The sequence below is a fragment of the Mus pahari genome, chromosome 2 (genome assembly GCF_900095145.1).
Source record: "Mus pahari chromosome 2, PAHARI_EIJ_v1.1, whole genome shotgun sequence".
Taxonomy (NCBI): Eukaryota; Metazoa; Chordata; class Mammalia; order Rodentia; family Muridae; genus Mus; species Mus pahari.
This window is the reverse complement of record NC_034591.1, coordinates 89,535,860-89,550,496: the sequence shown is the minus strand read 5'-3', so window position 1 is coordinate 89,550,496 and position 14,637 is coordinate 89,535,860. Positions and strand designations below refer to the sequence as shown.

At 41.0% G+C, this 14,637-nt stretch overlaps 1 protein-coding gene across 3 annotated transcripts in view; it reads left to right on the top strand.

Moving 5' to 3' along the window:
* Kdm3a (lysine demethylase 3A) overlaps window positions 1-14,637 on the top strand; it is a 45,474-nt gene that overhangs the window by 22,861 nt on the left and 7,976 nt on the right. For all 3 annotated transcript variants that reach the window (XM_021189050.1, XM_021189047.1, XM_029534674.1), the window contains 7 exons: window positions 3,380-3,584; window positions 6,373-6,587; window positions 9,834-9,986; window positions 10,121-10,216; window positions 10,568-10,695; window positions 12,009-12,204; window positions 14,279-14,451. In XM_021189050.1, coding sequence (XP_021044709.1) covers window positions 3,380-3,584; window positions 6,373-6,587; window positions 9,834-9,986; window positions 10,121-10,216; window positions 10,568-10,695; window positions 12,009-12,204; window positions 14,279-14,451 — 1,166 coding nt within the window. The remainder of the gene's footprint in view (window positions 1-3,379; window positions 3,585-6,372; window positions 6,588-9,833; window positions 9,987-10,120; window positions 10,217-10,567; window positions 10,696-12,008; window positions 12,205-14,278; window positions 14,452-14,637) is intronic.

Sequence of the window (14,637 nt, the reverse complement as noted above, 5' to 3'; positions counted from 1 at the left end):
GGAAAAGTGGACTCTGACTTCCAGTGGTAGAGTTGTGCTAACCATGTAGGCACACTAAGAAACACGTGAATTGTGTTTGGTCTTGGGTCCCATCCCAAGCCATCTCAATTAAGTATATGCAATAGTCAAGCCCCTAACCAACAAATTGACAGCACTGGTCATCGGCATTTTGGGCAAGGGTTATTCACCTTGTACTGCCAGTAGATGCCCATTCTAATGAGGGCATCTTAATCAGAAGTGCTGTTACTAATGATTAGAAGATCAAAAGGACCTCAGCATGTCAGAAGGTCCAGAGCTGTTACAAGAAGGTAACCTTTGACACCTGACTTGTAACTACATAAAAACGTCAGTGTGGATTTTATAAAGTTATTTAAACCCTTGAACAACAAACTCTATTCAGAAAAGAAGCAAAACAACTACAGTGTCAGCGAGATGGCTCAGTTGGGTAAAGATGTCTGCTGCCAAGCCTGATGACCCAGAAGCTACATGCTGGACGGAGACTGACTGCCTTGTTGTCCTTTGAGCTCTAGGTGTGCTGAGATGCATGACAGCAGAAGGCAGAATGGTTAGGTTGACTTGTGAATCTTTTTTGTCTAGTGTTGGTTAAAATAGAGAAATAACCTTTGCTTAGGGATTCTTCCAACCCAGCTTTGTCATTCTTGAAGTTCAAGTTGGATAGAGCAGTTAGTTTGCATAAAATTAATTACGTAAAACACATACTGTTTCTTAGGAGTTATGTAATTCCCAAGAGAAAGTGAATATTCATAACCATGTATCTGTTCTATTTATTCTTTTTGAGTCATCAGTCCTCACAGCTCGTTTTTGAAGCAAGTCATTTTAGTTTCTGTGAAGAAGCAGTGAAAAATCCTAGTTGAGTAAACATGTGGCAGGTACCTGAGTAGGCTTCGGAGTTGAGCTTTATCTCTGCAGTGCAGCTGCCCCTTACTCATCTGGACTAGAGTGGGGTCAGCAGCCCACTAGAATCGATGGGTCATTCCCACTGCAGTTGCCTGTGGATACAGAAAGACTCTGGAGAAGGATTCTGTTCCCTTGCTTTGCTTTGGGGCTACAAAAGCAGAAGCCACCTACAATCAAGTACCTGTCTTTGTTCAGTTTGGCACCTCAGAAATGTGCTTTGGCACCGGGCAGTGGTGGCGCACACCTTTAATCCCAGCACCTGAGAGGCAGAGGCAGGAGAATTTCTGAGTTCGAAGCCAGCCTGGTCTACAGAGAGTTCCAGGACAACCAGGGCTACATGGAAAAACCCTGTCTCAGAAAAACCAGAGAGAGAGAGAGAGAGAGAGAGAGGGAGGGAGGGAGGGAGGGAGGGAGGGGGAGGGAGAGAGAGAAGAAAGAAAGAAGCACTTTTGCTCTTCTCTCTAGCCTAAGAGATTGCTGTCCTTATTAAGCTTCATTTGGACAGTTTAATAAAGCCAGATCAAATAAAATAACCTTTGGATTTCACCCACCTATAATATGTGGAAACTTGGCCCAGCTCTAAAAAGATGGTATCTTTCAGTATCTGAGTAATTAAAATTATATCACTGCTTCTATTTTTTTTGTGTGTTATAGGATATTTGATTATTGTATGTAGATAACCTAATTGTAAAATATAAAACTTAGTCTGATACAGTAGGGTGTATCCCAGAGAGATGCAATTTGGGTGTACCTCTAAAAGCCTTCATAGAAAAGAATGCTAGAGCCGGGCCTGGTGGCGCAGGCCTTTAATCCCAGCACTCGGGAGGCAGAGGCAGGCGGATTTCTGAGTTCGAGACCAGCCTGGTCTACCAAGTGAGTTCCAGGACAGCTAGGGCTTTGTGGCTATACAGAGAAACCCTGTCTCGAAAAACCAAAAAAAAAAAAAAAAAAAAAAAAAAAAAAAAGAAAAGAATGCTAAAGAATGGAAATTTCCTGCCTATTTTAAGGCAAATTGCTTGGGGGAACTTTGGGAGAGTTCTTCTGGTCTTTATGACTTGGAGGCAAAATCTGCTGGATGGCCTGGAGCTGCCCCTCTTTAAAAGTGAGCCCCCTCCCCCAATGAAGGTGACTCAGCTCAGCCTGCCAAGGGTGCAGGGGAGGAGCTAGAGACTTCTTTTTTAACAATTAGACCTTTGAGATCTTTCTGGCCCTGGCTCTCCCTCTGTTTGTGGGGGACTGGAAGAACATCATGGAAGGAGCTCCTGGTAAGAAGCAGCCGTTGGTGGGGCACAAGGTGAGGCAGTCTGCTAGGAAAGAGCTGAGGAGTCCTCTCATGTTTGAAGGAACAAGAGAAAGACTGGCTCCAGAGAATGACATGGAGAGAAAGATTCCTAAAGAGCTAGCAATTGAGTTGTAGTTGTAGCATCAGGCTTGTAATTAGATATTTTGTGTATAGTTAAGAAAGTTATCTCACCTGTGTTTTAATTGGTATAAATATTAGTTAAACTGTTCTATACTACAGTGTTTTCCCTCTTTTGCTCTCTTTCACTCTTAATATAAATATTCACTGGAGTAAGGACTGACAGCATTTGTTTAGTATTTTATAGTGTGCTTTTGTTTTGAGTTTATTTTTGTCTAAGAACTCAGATACCCCAACTCTGTTTGGATCCCTAGGGAAGGTCTTTTTCTGTGAGATACTCCCTAAGTCTCTTGGGTTATGGATGTGTACTCTCCTGCATTATTTGGGTGTCCATAGTAATTGATTGTCTTTGTTGCTGTGACAGCGCTACCTGTTCCTTTAGAAACTACGTTAACATTCCCTTTTATAATTCTTATGCCAATTACCACGTACAACATAGAACTGAGTTTACTTAGGGTTTTGTTTTTTTAACCAGTGCTCTTAATCCTAAAAGGAGGTTGCCCATGCAGCAAGGGTAAGGCAGATGATCCCTTGGGAATGCATTTTATAAAATAGCTCTTACTTTGTGGACTAGGAGGAGAACAAGTAGGTTTTTATTTTGAATAGCTTTTGTTAAGGGTGTTTTATGAAAAATACTTTAACTAGTTTGTTTTTGAGCATGCAGATCAACAGAGCTGCCATTTTCAGAGGCAGGCCTGTGGGCGTAACCGAACCCTGCAGTGACTGCACTGAATTTGATTTAGAGGAGGTCTCCTGGCAGGATGCTCTCAACTAGTGTGTAGTTGTAAATCTGGCTGTTGAATTTGGTGGTTTGGCTGGCCACATTTTTGTTGTTTGTTTCTTTGTTTACAATGACCAGAACTTTGCTAGTTGTTGCTTTGATTATCTTTTCTTGGACAATTTTTCAGAAATTTTAGCTGAACCAAAAATAGAAGTGTCTTTACTTTGGGATTGTTGAATTTTACTTTACTAGAATTCAGCCAAATATTGATGTTCTATTCAGAGATGTGAAGTTTTGTTTCCTTTTTCTTACTTTCCTAGCCCCAGCCCGGAAGTCAGTTTTGACAGACCCAGATAAACTCAAGAAGCTACAGCAGAGCGGAGAGGCCTTTGTCCAGGATGACTCCTGTGTTAACATCGTGGCACAACTGCCCAAGTGTCGGGAGTGTCGGTTAGACAGCCTGCGCAAGGATAAGGACCAGCAGAAGGACTCACCTGTGTTCTGTCGCTTTTTTCACTTCAGGAGGTAAGGCATTTGTTAGGAAAGACTAAAGGTAGTCTGGTCTCTGCATACTTTCTCTTCTCAACAGGACATCTAGAATATAGAAATTATATTTTTTGTGTTTGATAATGTATACTTTTCTGTATCTTATTCTTTTATGCTTTTTCTCATACACCCAGGCTAGCCTCACACTCTGTGTAGCCAAAGATGACCTCAAACTCCCAATCTTTCTATCTCCAGTTCCAGAGTACTGGAATTTACAGGCATGTGAAAGCACACTTGACTTAATATGGTGCTGGGAATAGAATCTAGTGCATGCTAAACCTAAGCATTCTACAAACTAAGCTAAACCCCCAGCCCTCTCTATATATCTATATACTGAGCTAAATCCCCAACCCTCTTTATATATACTAAGCTAAATCCCCAACTTTTTTTTCATATATATAGCAAAAAAACATATTAAAAGTACAAATTTTTCAGATAACTGCCATAGAAAAATGTACAGGTAATTTTTTCTTTATAGTGCATTTTTAGTGTTTTGGTCAGGAAGTTTGTTTGGGCACACCTAGTTGGTATATTGTATAAACTGTTTTGGATCTTCACCAAAGTCTAAGAAGGAGTATCTGCCGGGTATGGTGGCGCACGCCTTTAATCCCAGCACTCGGGAGGCAGAGGCAGGCGGATTTCTGAGTTCGAGGCCAGCCTGGTCTACAAAGTGAGTTCCAGGACAGCCAGGACTATACAGAGAAACCCTGTCTCGAAAAAACAAAAAAAAAAAGCAAACAAACAAACGAACAACAACAACAAAAAAAAAACCACACACACAAAAGGAGGAGTATCCATCCTCTGCAAATACTTTGGAATTTCTGTACTGTATGCATTAGAATTATTATATAGCACTGTGTTTCAGGTGATCACCTCGTTGCACACATCTAACCCTGTATTCTGATGGGATGTCTATCAGTAGTATTGCTGAGTCATGTGTATGCTAAGGTTCTCCTGCCAGACTGCCCTGCAGAAAGGGTGCACACTGTCCATGCCCACTAGAGCATCAGGTATGCCTGACTGTGCTCTTTTGCCAGCACGAAGGAGCATGTATATAATTTCCATTTTTCTTCCATTCAAATTTGTTCACATTATCTTATTTGTTGACCTTGCTCTTTGTGTGCTGCCTCTATGTGTTCCACTCCTATTTAAATTAGATTAATTATAATTATTAAGTACATTTGTCAGTACTCCAGTGAGATAAAGTGAACACATTCACTGTTTGCTTCGATAAACCCTAGAGTAACCAGAAGAAATAAATCATTAATAAACTGATGTTTAAAAAAGTAGACAAAAAGAAATAAAATTGCTGCTTTTCCCAAACCAGTCTCCTCGCACAGGTCGTTAACAATTAAAAATAATTTACACAACTTCACTAGAATGACAGTTTTATAACAGAAGTGTCAGAAAATTTAATTGCCCTAGGAGTATAGATAATATCTATATTCTAGATATATATATCTAGGAGTATAGATCAGTATCTAATAGCTGTTTATAATTTAAGTTTTAAAGTCCTCTAAACCTTCACTTCTGATTGATGTCTCTTACTCTACCAGTCATGTTATTTTACTTTTCCCATTAGTGTACAAGCACACTTTACTTTTCCCACTGTACAAGCACATGAATTTATGATGACCTTATTACACATCTGTAAAAATGCTCTGGTTTTCTCCTGATCCCTCCCTCATTTCCCTTTATTTAGTCCCTCCCACTTCACAAAGAATCCTTTTTTGGCTGGCCTTTTATTTTATTTTTTTAATGTTTGCAATTTTATAGAGAAACTTGCATGTTTTATTGTGCTGTTTAAAAAATCAAGATTCAAAAAGAAAAAAAAATCAAGATTCATTTTATTCCAATCCTTTGTCTAAAGTGAGGCAACTGTGCTTTCTGTTTTGAGACCTGATGTTCTGCATATAAACAAAGCTTAGATAGTACAGGTTCTCAGCAAGGGATTTCATGTTCATCGAGTTCTCATAAGCAAGGGGTGCTCTTGTCTCTTCTCGTTGTCTTTGTCTATTAATCTAATTTAAAATATAGTGTTAGATATAAGTTGAAAATTATTGCTGAGCTGGATTAAGTGAACAGGCCATTTAGACCACAATTCTGTGGGGTTTTTTTGTTATGTTTTGTTTTCCCCTCCCCCCCACTTTTGTGTTTTATATCAATGCTTCCAGCTATAAGTAAAATGTTAGGTTTTAAAAATATTCAAAACTAATCTATAGCTTCTCAAACCTTCCACATATTAAAAGTGCGTTCTGAGAATATGTTCAATCTGCCTGTCTGTTTTTTTAGGTTCTGAGTTTCATCTTAACATTTCCTTTTGAAATTAGGAGCTCATACTCTAATGAGCCTCGTGGGTATATGTGGACAGCAGACACCTTCAAATCTGTCAGGTCCTAGCTGCAGTGCTTCTAAGCAGATGTCTCACTTTCTGTGGTTGTTGGTTTACTAATTTTTACTTGTTACTGTCTCTGTTGTCAAGACCCAGTTCTAGGAGAAATTGTCTCTGGAGGCTACACAATAAACTTGGGTCAAGTACAAAGTACACATCTCTTTCATATACCCTATCTAGCCTGCCTTTTAAGAGAAAAAGAGTGATTATTGTTTGTTTTACTTAGGTTTTTTAAATCCTTCCAAGTGGCTAGCAAGTATTGTCTGCCATTAGCCATGGAGAGTACAGAAAAACAGGACAGGATTTGTTGGCTGAAATAATATTTATGTAGTAATTAGAAGTTATTAATCAATCTTGTTGTTTTCCCACTTCCAGATTACAATTCAACAAACATGGTGTGTTACGGGTAGAAGGCTTCTTAACACCAAACAAGTACGACAGTGAAGCGATTGGCTTGTGGCTACCTTTGACCAAAAATGTTGTGGGAACTGATTTGGACACAGCAAAATATATCCTGGCCAATATTGGAGACCACTTCTGTCAAATGGTGATTTCTGAGAAGGAAGCTATGTCAACTATTGAGCCACACAGTAAGAGCATCTCTTAGTGGGCAGGATGTTTGAGTCCTACTTGACCTCTGTTTCTTTCTGATACCTAAGTTGCTTGGATTTTATTTTCACCAACAGTCTAGGTGGATGCTACCATGACATTGCAGTTTTCCTTTTATAATAGGTTTCTTCTGAGATGTTCTGTCTGGAGTTTGTTATGGAACAGGTCCAAGGTGTAGCATTGCCTTTTGGTTTGAAGGGTCAATGTGAGTTGTTAGTGGCATTTGCACAGCCTTACCAGATAGATAGATAGATAAGATATATCACCAGAAGCTGGGATCAGACCTCGGGTTGATTACAACAAAAGATTTTTAATTCATGGTACATATTGAAGACCGTAAGACCAGCTAGGCATACCCTAAGCCTCCTGAGTCCCACAATGTGGGGCTAGGTTTCAGGCATTTCAATTGAACCTGCTCAGTTTGAATCAGTTCTTCCCACATCCTGGTTTGAAAGGAAAGCTGCAGCTGCTACCTTAGTTTGAGAATATGCTCTCTACTCTTCAGGGGCACTCCTTCACTATCAGGAAGGCCTAGTAAGCTACCAGGGTCAGTTTTTGTGACATAAGAGATGGACTGCCTTTGCGTCATCACTAGATAGTGTCTGGAAGGATAATACCTTTTTCTCTTTGTACAAGCTCTGGAGAAATGAGATACCAAGCTAAAAGTACCATGGGACTCCTGTGTTGTCATTTTGGATTTTGAATAACCAAGTATGTTTGAATGGCAGTGTCTATACTATTCTTGAAGAATTTTGGTTGTACTTGCCATAAACAACTGAAGCTAGCTCTGGCACAAAATATTTTTGATAAATGTGGATCCTGTTATTTCTTTCTCATGACTTTTAAGAAGATTTATATATTTTTATTTTGTGTATGAGTGGTTTTGCCTACATGTATGGAAATGCACTACATGTGTCCCTAGTGCTCACAGAGGCTAGAAGAACTCCTGGAACTGTGTTGTTAGGTGGCTATAAGCCTCCATGTGGGTGTTGGGCTAAACCTATATGCACTAAGTGCTAGGAACTGAAACTACTATGTAACCTTCATTTATACCCAGCACAGCATTCATTCATGTCTCAACAAAACAGAAAACAAAGTTGCTTCACTCTAGACAAATGAATTTGAATAAAATGAATCTCTTTAAACAGCACAATAGAAATACATGTTTCTCTATAAAATTGCAAACACACACACAAAAAAAATCAGCTGGGCGGTGGTGGCGCACACCTTTAATCCCAGCACTCGGGAGGCAGAGGCAGGCGGATTTCTGAGTTCGAGGCCAGCCTGGTCTACAAAGTAAGTTCCAGGACAGCCAGGGCGCCAGGGCTACACAGAGAAACCCTGTCTCGAAAAACAAAAAAAAAAAAAAAAAATCAGGTTTTCTCTTACATGCAGACCTTAAGTTTGAAAAAAAGTGACATCAAAGCCACAGTGGGATTCCTTGTGAAGTGAGAGGAACTAAAGAAGGGGATGTGAGGGAGTGATCAGTTCTTTACAAGAGCAGAAAGTACTCTTAACTGATGAGGACTTAGATTTAAGCAATGGCATCCAGATCAAGAACTTCAGGAGCTGCTGGAGTTATTTTTGAAGGGGGTAGGGGGCAGCTTTAGAATTATGCTTCTCTCCTGTGTTCAGAAGTCAGAGGTGTGCTTCAACTTTCTTCTGTGCTTTGGATAGAATAAGTGACACGTTTTCCATTATGCTGATGGGTTCCTTCTGACATAGATCTGGGTAAAGGTGACTCATGTAAAGAAACTTGATTACAGTGACTGCTTTGTGCCAAGCTACATTTGACTGCAGTGCATAGGCACTTCTTTGAAATGCGTTAGTTGATTCCTTTCTGATAAATCAGACCTGCTTTAGGAAGTGATACTGAGTTTTTCTTTTTTTGTTATTGTTGCTTTGCTTTTTGTTTTCCCATACAGAAAAAAGTACAGGGAGTTGTCTTTTAAGAGTATAATTAAGGAGTTTTCTCTTTGTAGTGGATTTTTCTTTCTTGGTTTTATGATCATCCTGTTCTGTTACATAAGAAGCTGGTTGCATTAGAGAAGGAAATGTAATACCATGGATAATGAAAGAGATCATCTACCAAGAAGGCTTTACCTCAGTCCTGACAGTAAGAGCAGGTGTCCCCCACAGGCTTTGTTCTCTAGTAAGCAGTGGCTACGAAGTTCCTAACAAAACACTCTAATACAAACAAATAGGACAAAGCTCATAAAACCTTATAAAATGCCCCAAGTTCTTGATATTGTGCCTGGCCCATTTCAGTATAGTACAGTAGTAGTTCTTTGTTGGAATGAGTCAGTGTAAAGTGAAATGTCATTTGGGATGTATTCAGGGTAAAGAATTAATTCACCACAGACTTGGTTATGAAAAAAATGTCTCTGTGGAACAAGAATGTAACAGTGTTGAACCAGTGGACACCGACTTGACCTCCTGCCATTCACACCAGTGTTCCCCTGTTCCTACTCCTGGAAGCTTTCTGATACTTGATATGGTCATCTTATTACACGCCTTCCTTTTCAGGGGAGGGGCTTCCAACTGGTATGTGTAGTCATGAAACCCCTTCCTCCAGTCAATGTTGTCTTGGCTCCTAGAGTGGGAAATGTGGCTTTGTGGAGTCCTGGGTTGTTTCTCATTTTGATGGATATTTGAGTTAATGTGGATCAGTCCTTTGTACCAGCAAATGTCAGTTGTGGCCCTGGCATAGTAAGGTTTCTAATTGACAAGTGAAGAACATGACTTTGGTACTTTATACCCTACAGTAACTTAATACAGTGTTTCCTTCAGGACCTTTTAGTCTTTGTGAATTGAGGGCATCTGTGAAAATGCTGATTATTGGTTTGCAGTTTGAATACATTTTACCCCTTGGAGAAAGAGTAGCCCATGCAGGCTTGAGATTCTAAAAGAATTGGTGAGGTAGGGACTGTGGTGAGGATACCTGTGGCTGAGTTCCAGCTCTGTACCTGCTGCTTACGCACAGTCACTTCCTCCAGGAGGAAGAACAAAGTCTGAGTGCTTGGTGCACACAAGTGTGAGTATGTGATGCTTACACACTTGGACAGGCATGCTGAGGGACAGGAGAGCTTTATGGGGCCGAAGCATCTGTGGTAAAGTGAACAGACTAAGTGGGAACTCTAAGCACAGGGAAGTCTCATACTCTCACCTATGTCTGGTTTCAGAAACCCTCTGAACCTCAGGACTAAATGGCTTATTGATTTTTGCAGGACAGGTTGCTTGGAAACGAGCTGTCAAAGGAGTTAGAGAAATGTGTGATGTGTGTGACACAACCATTTTCAACCTGCACTGGGTGTGCCCTCGGTGTGGGTTTGGAGTATGTGTAGATTGCTACCGGATGAAGAGGAAGAATTGCCAGCAGGGTGAGTGAGAACTTGAATCTCCTCCACCCCATACACTGGACTTAAGTCTTTTGTTGGTTTGTGGTTGATGGTTTCTGAAGCACTGGGGTTTTAAGGTTCATGGAAAAGAGTTACCACAAGTCCGTTACTTACAGGTGCTGCCTACAAGACTTTCTCTTGGATAAGGTGTGTGAAGAGTCAGATACATGAGCCTGAGAACCTGATGCCCACACAGATTATTCCTGGCAAAGGTATTTCCTGTGAGGCAGGGATCATCCCCCCCACCCCACTCCCCTCCAGCCATGTGTCTTGGGTAACTTACAGGGGCTTTAGCTTGCTTTTACTTTGTGTAGTCTAATTGTCTGATAACTTTTAGTATTGTCTTGAAAGTACTCAAGAAACATGTTAAATAATATCCCTGCACTTTTAAAGCTCTCAGGGACCACATAGTAGAAGGAAAGGAAATGTACATTTCAGGAAGGCGGGATAAAAAGGAAGGACAGACCATCATGTTATTGAGAAAAGCATTCCTATGGGAAAGTCTTCTGTGTTGACTGTACATGGTAGCTGTCTTTAGCACTTGCCTCTGTCTTCTGTTTTAGCCCTCTACGATGTTGGAGACATTGTGCATTCTGTCAGAGCAAAATGGGGCATAAAGGCCAATTGTCCCTGCTCCAACAGGCAGTTCAAGCTCTTCTCAAAGCCAGCCTTAAAGGAAGACCTGAAACAGGTACAGCTGCTAGTGCTTAGTTGACAGTCCTTATGATTTCATCTGTTTCTCAGCTAACCTAGGGGCTTCTGTTGCTGTGTTTGAAAGGAACAGAGACAGCGGACAGCCTGGGGAGAGGCTTCATTCATGCCTGCTGCAGTTCATCTCCCTCTCCCTCTTCACATCACTTTGTGTGCTTTATTTGTGACTTCTTAGTGTGTTTGACATTGTTGTTCCTTAGAAAGAAATACAAAGTTTAAAATTTCCCCTGCACATTTTTTCTTTATAATATCAGAAGAGTTAAAGAATTCTTGAAAATGAGTCCTTCTGTTCCCAGTATTTGATCCCCTCATGCCTTTTCTTGGTGGTGTCCTTACCATCATACCTACTCAGAGCCTCCTCCCCCTTACCCAGTAGTTATTGCCCTACCTTGTGTTGGGGAATCAAACTCACGTACGTTTTCTAAAGCTGTATTATTGAAGGAGCATGGGCTTAGAAAAGCTGTGGTGCTTGGTGCCAGAACTGAACTTGAATTCTTTTTGTTTTAAGAAAAGGTCTCCCTAATCCTGGCTGTCCTAGAACTGGGTATGTAGACTGGGCTGGTCTCAGACTCACAGAGATCTCCTGCCCCTGCCTCCCTGGTGCTGGGATTAAAGGCCGGGTGAACTTAAACTCTTTTCTGCCGTCTTCTGGCAGGGTCACTTTGGCTCTCACACACTGACTTTCTTGCTCACCAGTGAGAACACAGTGGCAGAAAGTACTGGTAACTGGAAAGGGCAGAAATGAAGGGCTAGGACCACCACAGGACTCTGAATATTCCTTTTCTTTCTAATATTTCTATAAACTCATCACAACTGAGTAACAATAAATGGTAAGTTCTAGTTGTTTGTGTTGGAAGTTTTTGGAGAGCAGATCATTAAAGCTGGAGCCGAAAGAGCATCTTCTCTGTGTGCTGACTTCTGAACCCCTCAATTTACTACACCCACCTCATTCGCCGACTCAGTAAGCATGTTTTGAATGAAAATAGACACAGATCAGTCAATCACTTTAAGTCACTTGGTGTTTGGGGCAGTAGGGATATGTGTAGGCTGATACGTGAGGGCAATACCAAAGTACGTTCATTACTATTATCTTTTGTTTTCATTAGTAATACTCATAAGCTAAAAATTAAAATCTCTGTCTTATCCTTGTTCTGTGTTACACCAGAGGATTATAGTCACAACTGGGGCTATTATGTGACTTTGTGTTAGCTATGTATTTTACTGGCAGGCTTTCAGGGAAGAAAGACAATGTCAGTCTTCAGCTTACACCTAATTCTCCTTTTACATCTACAGATATCCTTGTCTGGAGAAAAACCAACTCTTGGGACCATGGTCCAGCAAAGTTCCCCTGTTTTGGAGCCAGTGGCTGTGTGCGGGGAAGCAGCCTCCAAGCCAGCCAGTAATGTGAAGCCTACATGTCCCCCCAGCACTTCACCTTTAAACTGGCTAGCTGACCTTACCAGTGGGAATGTCAACAAGGAGAATAAGGGTGAGTGGTTCCCTCTTTCCTGAGGACTTGAGCACATTCACTATTGTGACAACAGGACTGGGAATTCTGCAACACGGGAAGTGTTCCCTGCTGTCATTCAGGTACAACCCCCCCGAGAAGGGACTGTCACCTCCTCATACAACTGAGGTGAAATCATGTTTGGTGAGAGGTGGTAATGAGACTTCTTATTAGTACTGCTGACAGTGTATACAAAAATAGCACATTCTGGTTCCTTTCCCCTTGTTTATCTCCCTCCCTGGCAGTCCTGCCTCTTCCCTACTCATTTCTTTCAGTGACTTTCTGTTTTGTGTCCTATAGAGTTTAACTAGGACTATATATATAATCATTGGTTTGAAACCAGCTGTTAGAACCTGGCAGGCTCTCTAGTGGTTGCTCTAGAATCTTAGTTCATCATTGAGTAGCAGAGCCCTGGGAACCACCCCCCCCACACACACACATCCATAGCTAATTGTTGTGTGGCCTGATTGATGTGTGTGGTCGGGTCCACTAGGAGAAAAGGCTAGGATTGATGTCCATGCTGAGTGGTAGGTAGATGACATTTCGTAGGCCTTCTCCGTATTTTCTGGTTCTTAGGGTTTTTTTGTGCTCCCCCTTCCTTCTGTGTCCCTGAGCCTGAGTTGTTGGACTTGTTTCAAGTATTTGTCGACTTGCTGCTGTCCTGTCTTGTCTAGTCTCAGTGTATTGTCTTCTCTTACATCCTTGTCCTATAACAGCTGGACTTTGGGATCAGATAAAGTTAGACAAGAATTTAGGTTATTTTGCTTTCTAGAAAGAGAAAATTTGAAAGACAGTTGTTTTGTGCAGACATCTTTTTTTTTTTTTTTTTTTTTTTTTAAGCTTTATTTATTTATTATATGTAAGTACACTGTAGCTGACTTCAGACACTCCAGAAGAGGGAGTCAGATCTCGTTACAGATGGTCGTGAGCCACCATGTGGTTGCTGAGATTTGAACTCAGGACCTTTGGAAGAGCAGTCGGGTGCTCTTACCCGCTGAGCCATCTTACCAGCCCTTCTGCAGACATCTTAAAATTGTTCTGAATTAGCCTTATGATGGTGGTGCACACCTTTAATCCCAGCACTCGAGAGGCAGAGGCCAGTGGATCTCTGTGAGTTTGAAACCAGCATCAACTACAGAGTGAGTTCCAGGACAGATATGACTACACAGAGAAACCTTGTCTTGAAAAAAGGCCTTAATGAGATTTGAATCCATAAAGGATTTGTGAAAATGACCATCCTCAGATATGTACATATAACTGAACATGTAAAGGTTAGAGAGTAAAGTACTGTGATGAGATGTAGAAACCTGTAAGGTTTAACTCTGGGTATTTTTATGAATCAGACTCTGAAATTAAGTCTAGAAGGGGACAGCAAAAGCACTCCCAGCACACATTCTATTTGGGGTTGGGTTATTGTCTGGTTTAACCTGAGCTTAGTTGATCCTGTATCAGCCTCCTGAGTAGCTGGGACACACGAGAACACCACTACAGTGGCATGGCTTGTTTTGAAACTGTTTTAAGTGATTCACTTTGTATTGGGAATAAGATAAAGGTTCTTTTCCTTCTAAGCACTCTACTAGGAGTACTGACCAGTGTGGTTAAGGCCATACACAATAATAAATAATTTTTAAAAATATGATTTACAGTGCTGCAGAGATGGCTCAGGGTTTCAGAGTGCTTGCTGCCTTTTCAGAGGACCTAGGTTCAATTCCTAGCATTCATGTGGCAGCTCACAAATCTGTAATTTTAATTTTAGGGGATCCAATACCTTCTTTTAAACTTCACGGACATCAGACATACATGCAGGCAAGGTACCCACATCCATAAAATAGGAATAGGAAATACCATACTATTTTCTGGTTTCACCTGGGTATTTGATACTGTTGTAAAACATCAACTAGGAACTCTGACTTAACACATACCATTAGTTTTTATTCTTCTAGGGTTTGTTTTGGTTGGTTGCTTGGTTGGTTTACACCCTGAAGTTATTCTGCTAATAGAAACTAGTAAGTAGTTTGCCTTAAATGCACATCTGAATGTTTTCATTTTGTTTTAGAAAAACAGCTGACTATGCCAATTTTAAAGAATGAAATCAAATGCCTTCCCCCCTTGCCCACCCTGAACAAATCCAGCACAGTCCTCCATACTTTTAACAGCACCATTTTGACTCCTGTGAGCAACAATAATTCAGGTTTCCTTCGAAATCTTTTGAATTCATCCACAGTAAAGGTATGTGCTCATTTTAATACTTGTACCCCTTATGAAGCTGAGTAGAGAAAATGGCATGATCATGTGTCACCGGGTGCTCCATGGGCTCATAGGAATGGGTTGGGACACTTACCGTCTTCCAGCTACAAAAGTTTTTCCTGGTTTTCAGTTTCTTAAACCTGAGTGTCTAGCTTGAGGATTGCCTCT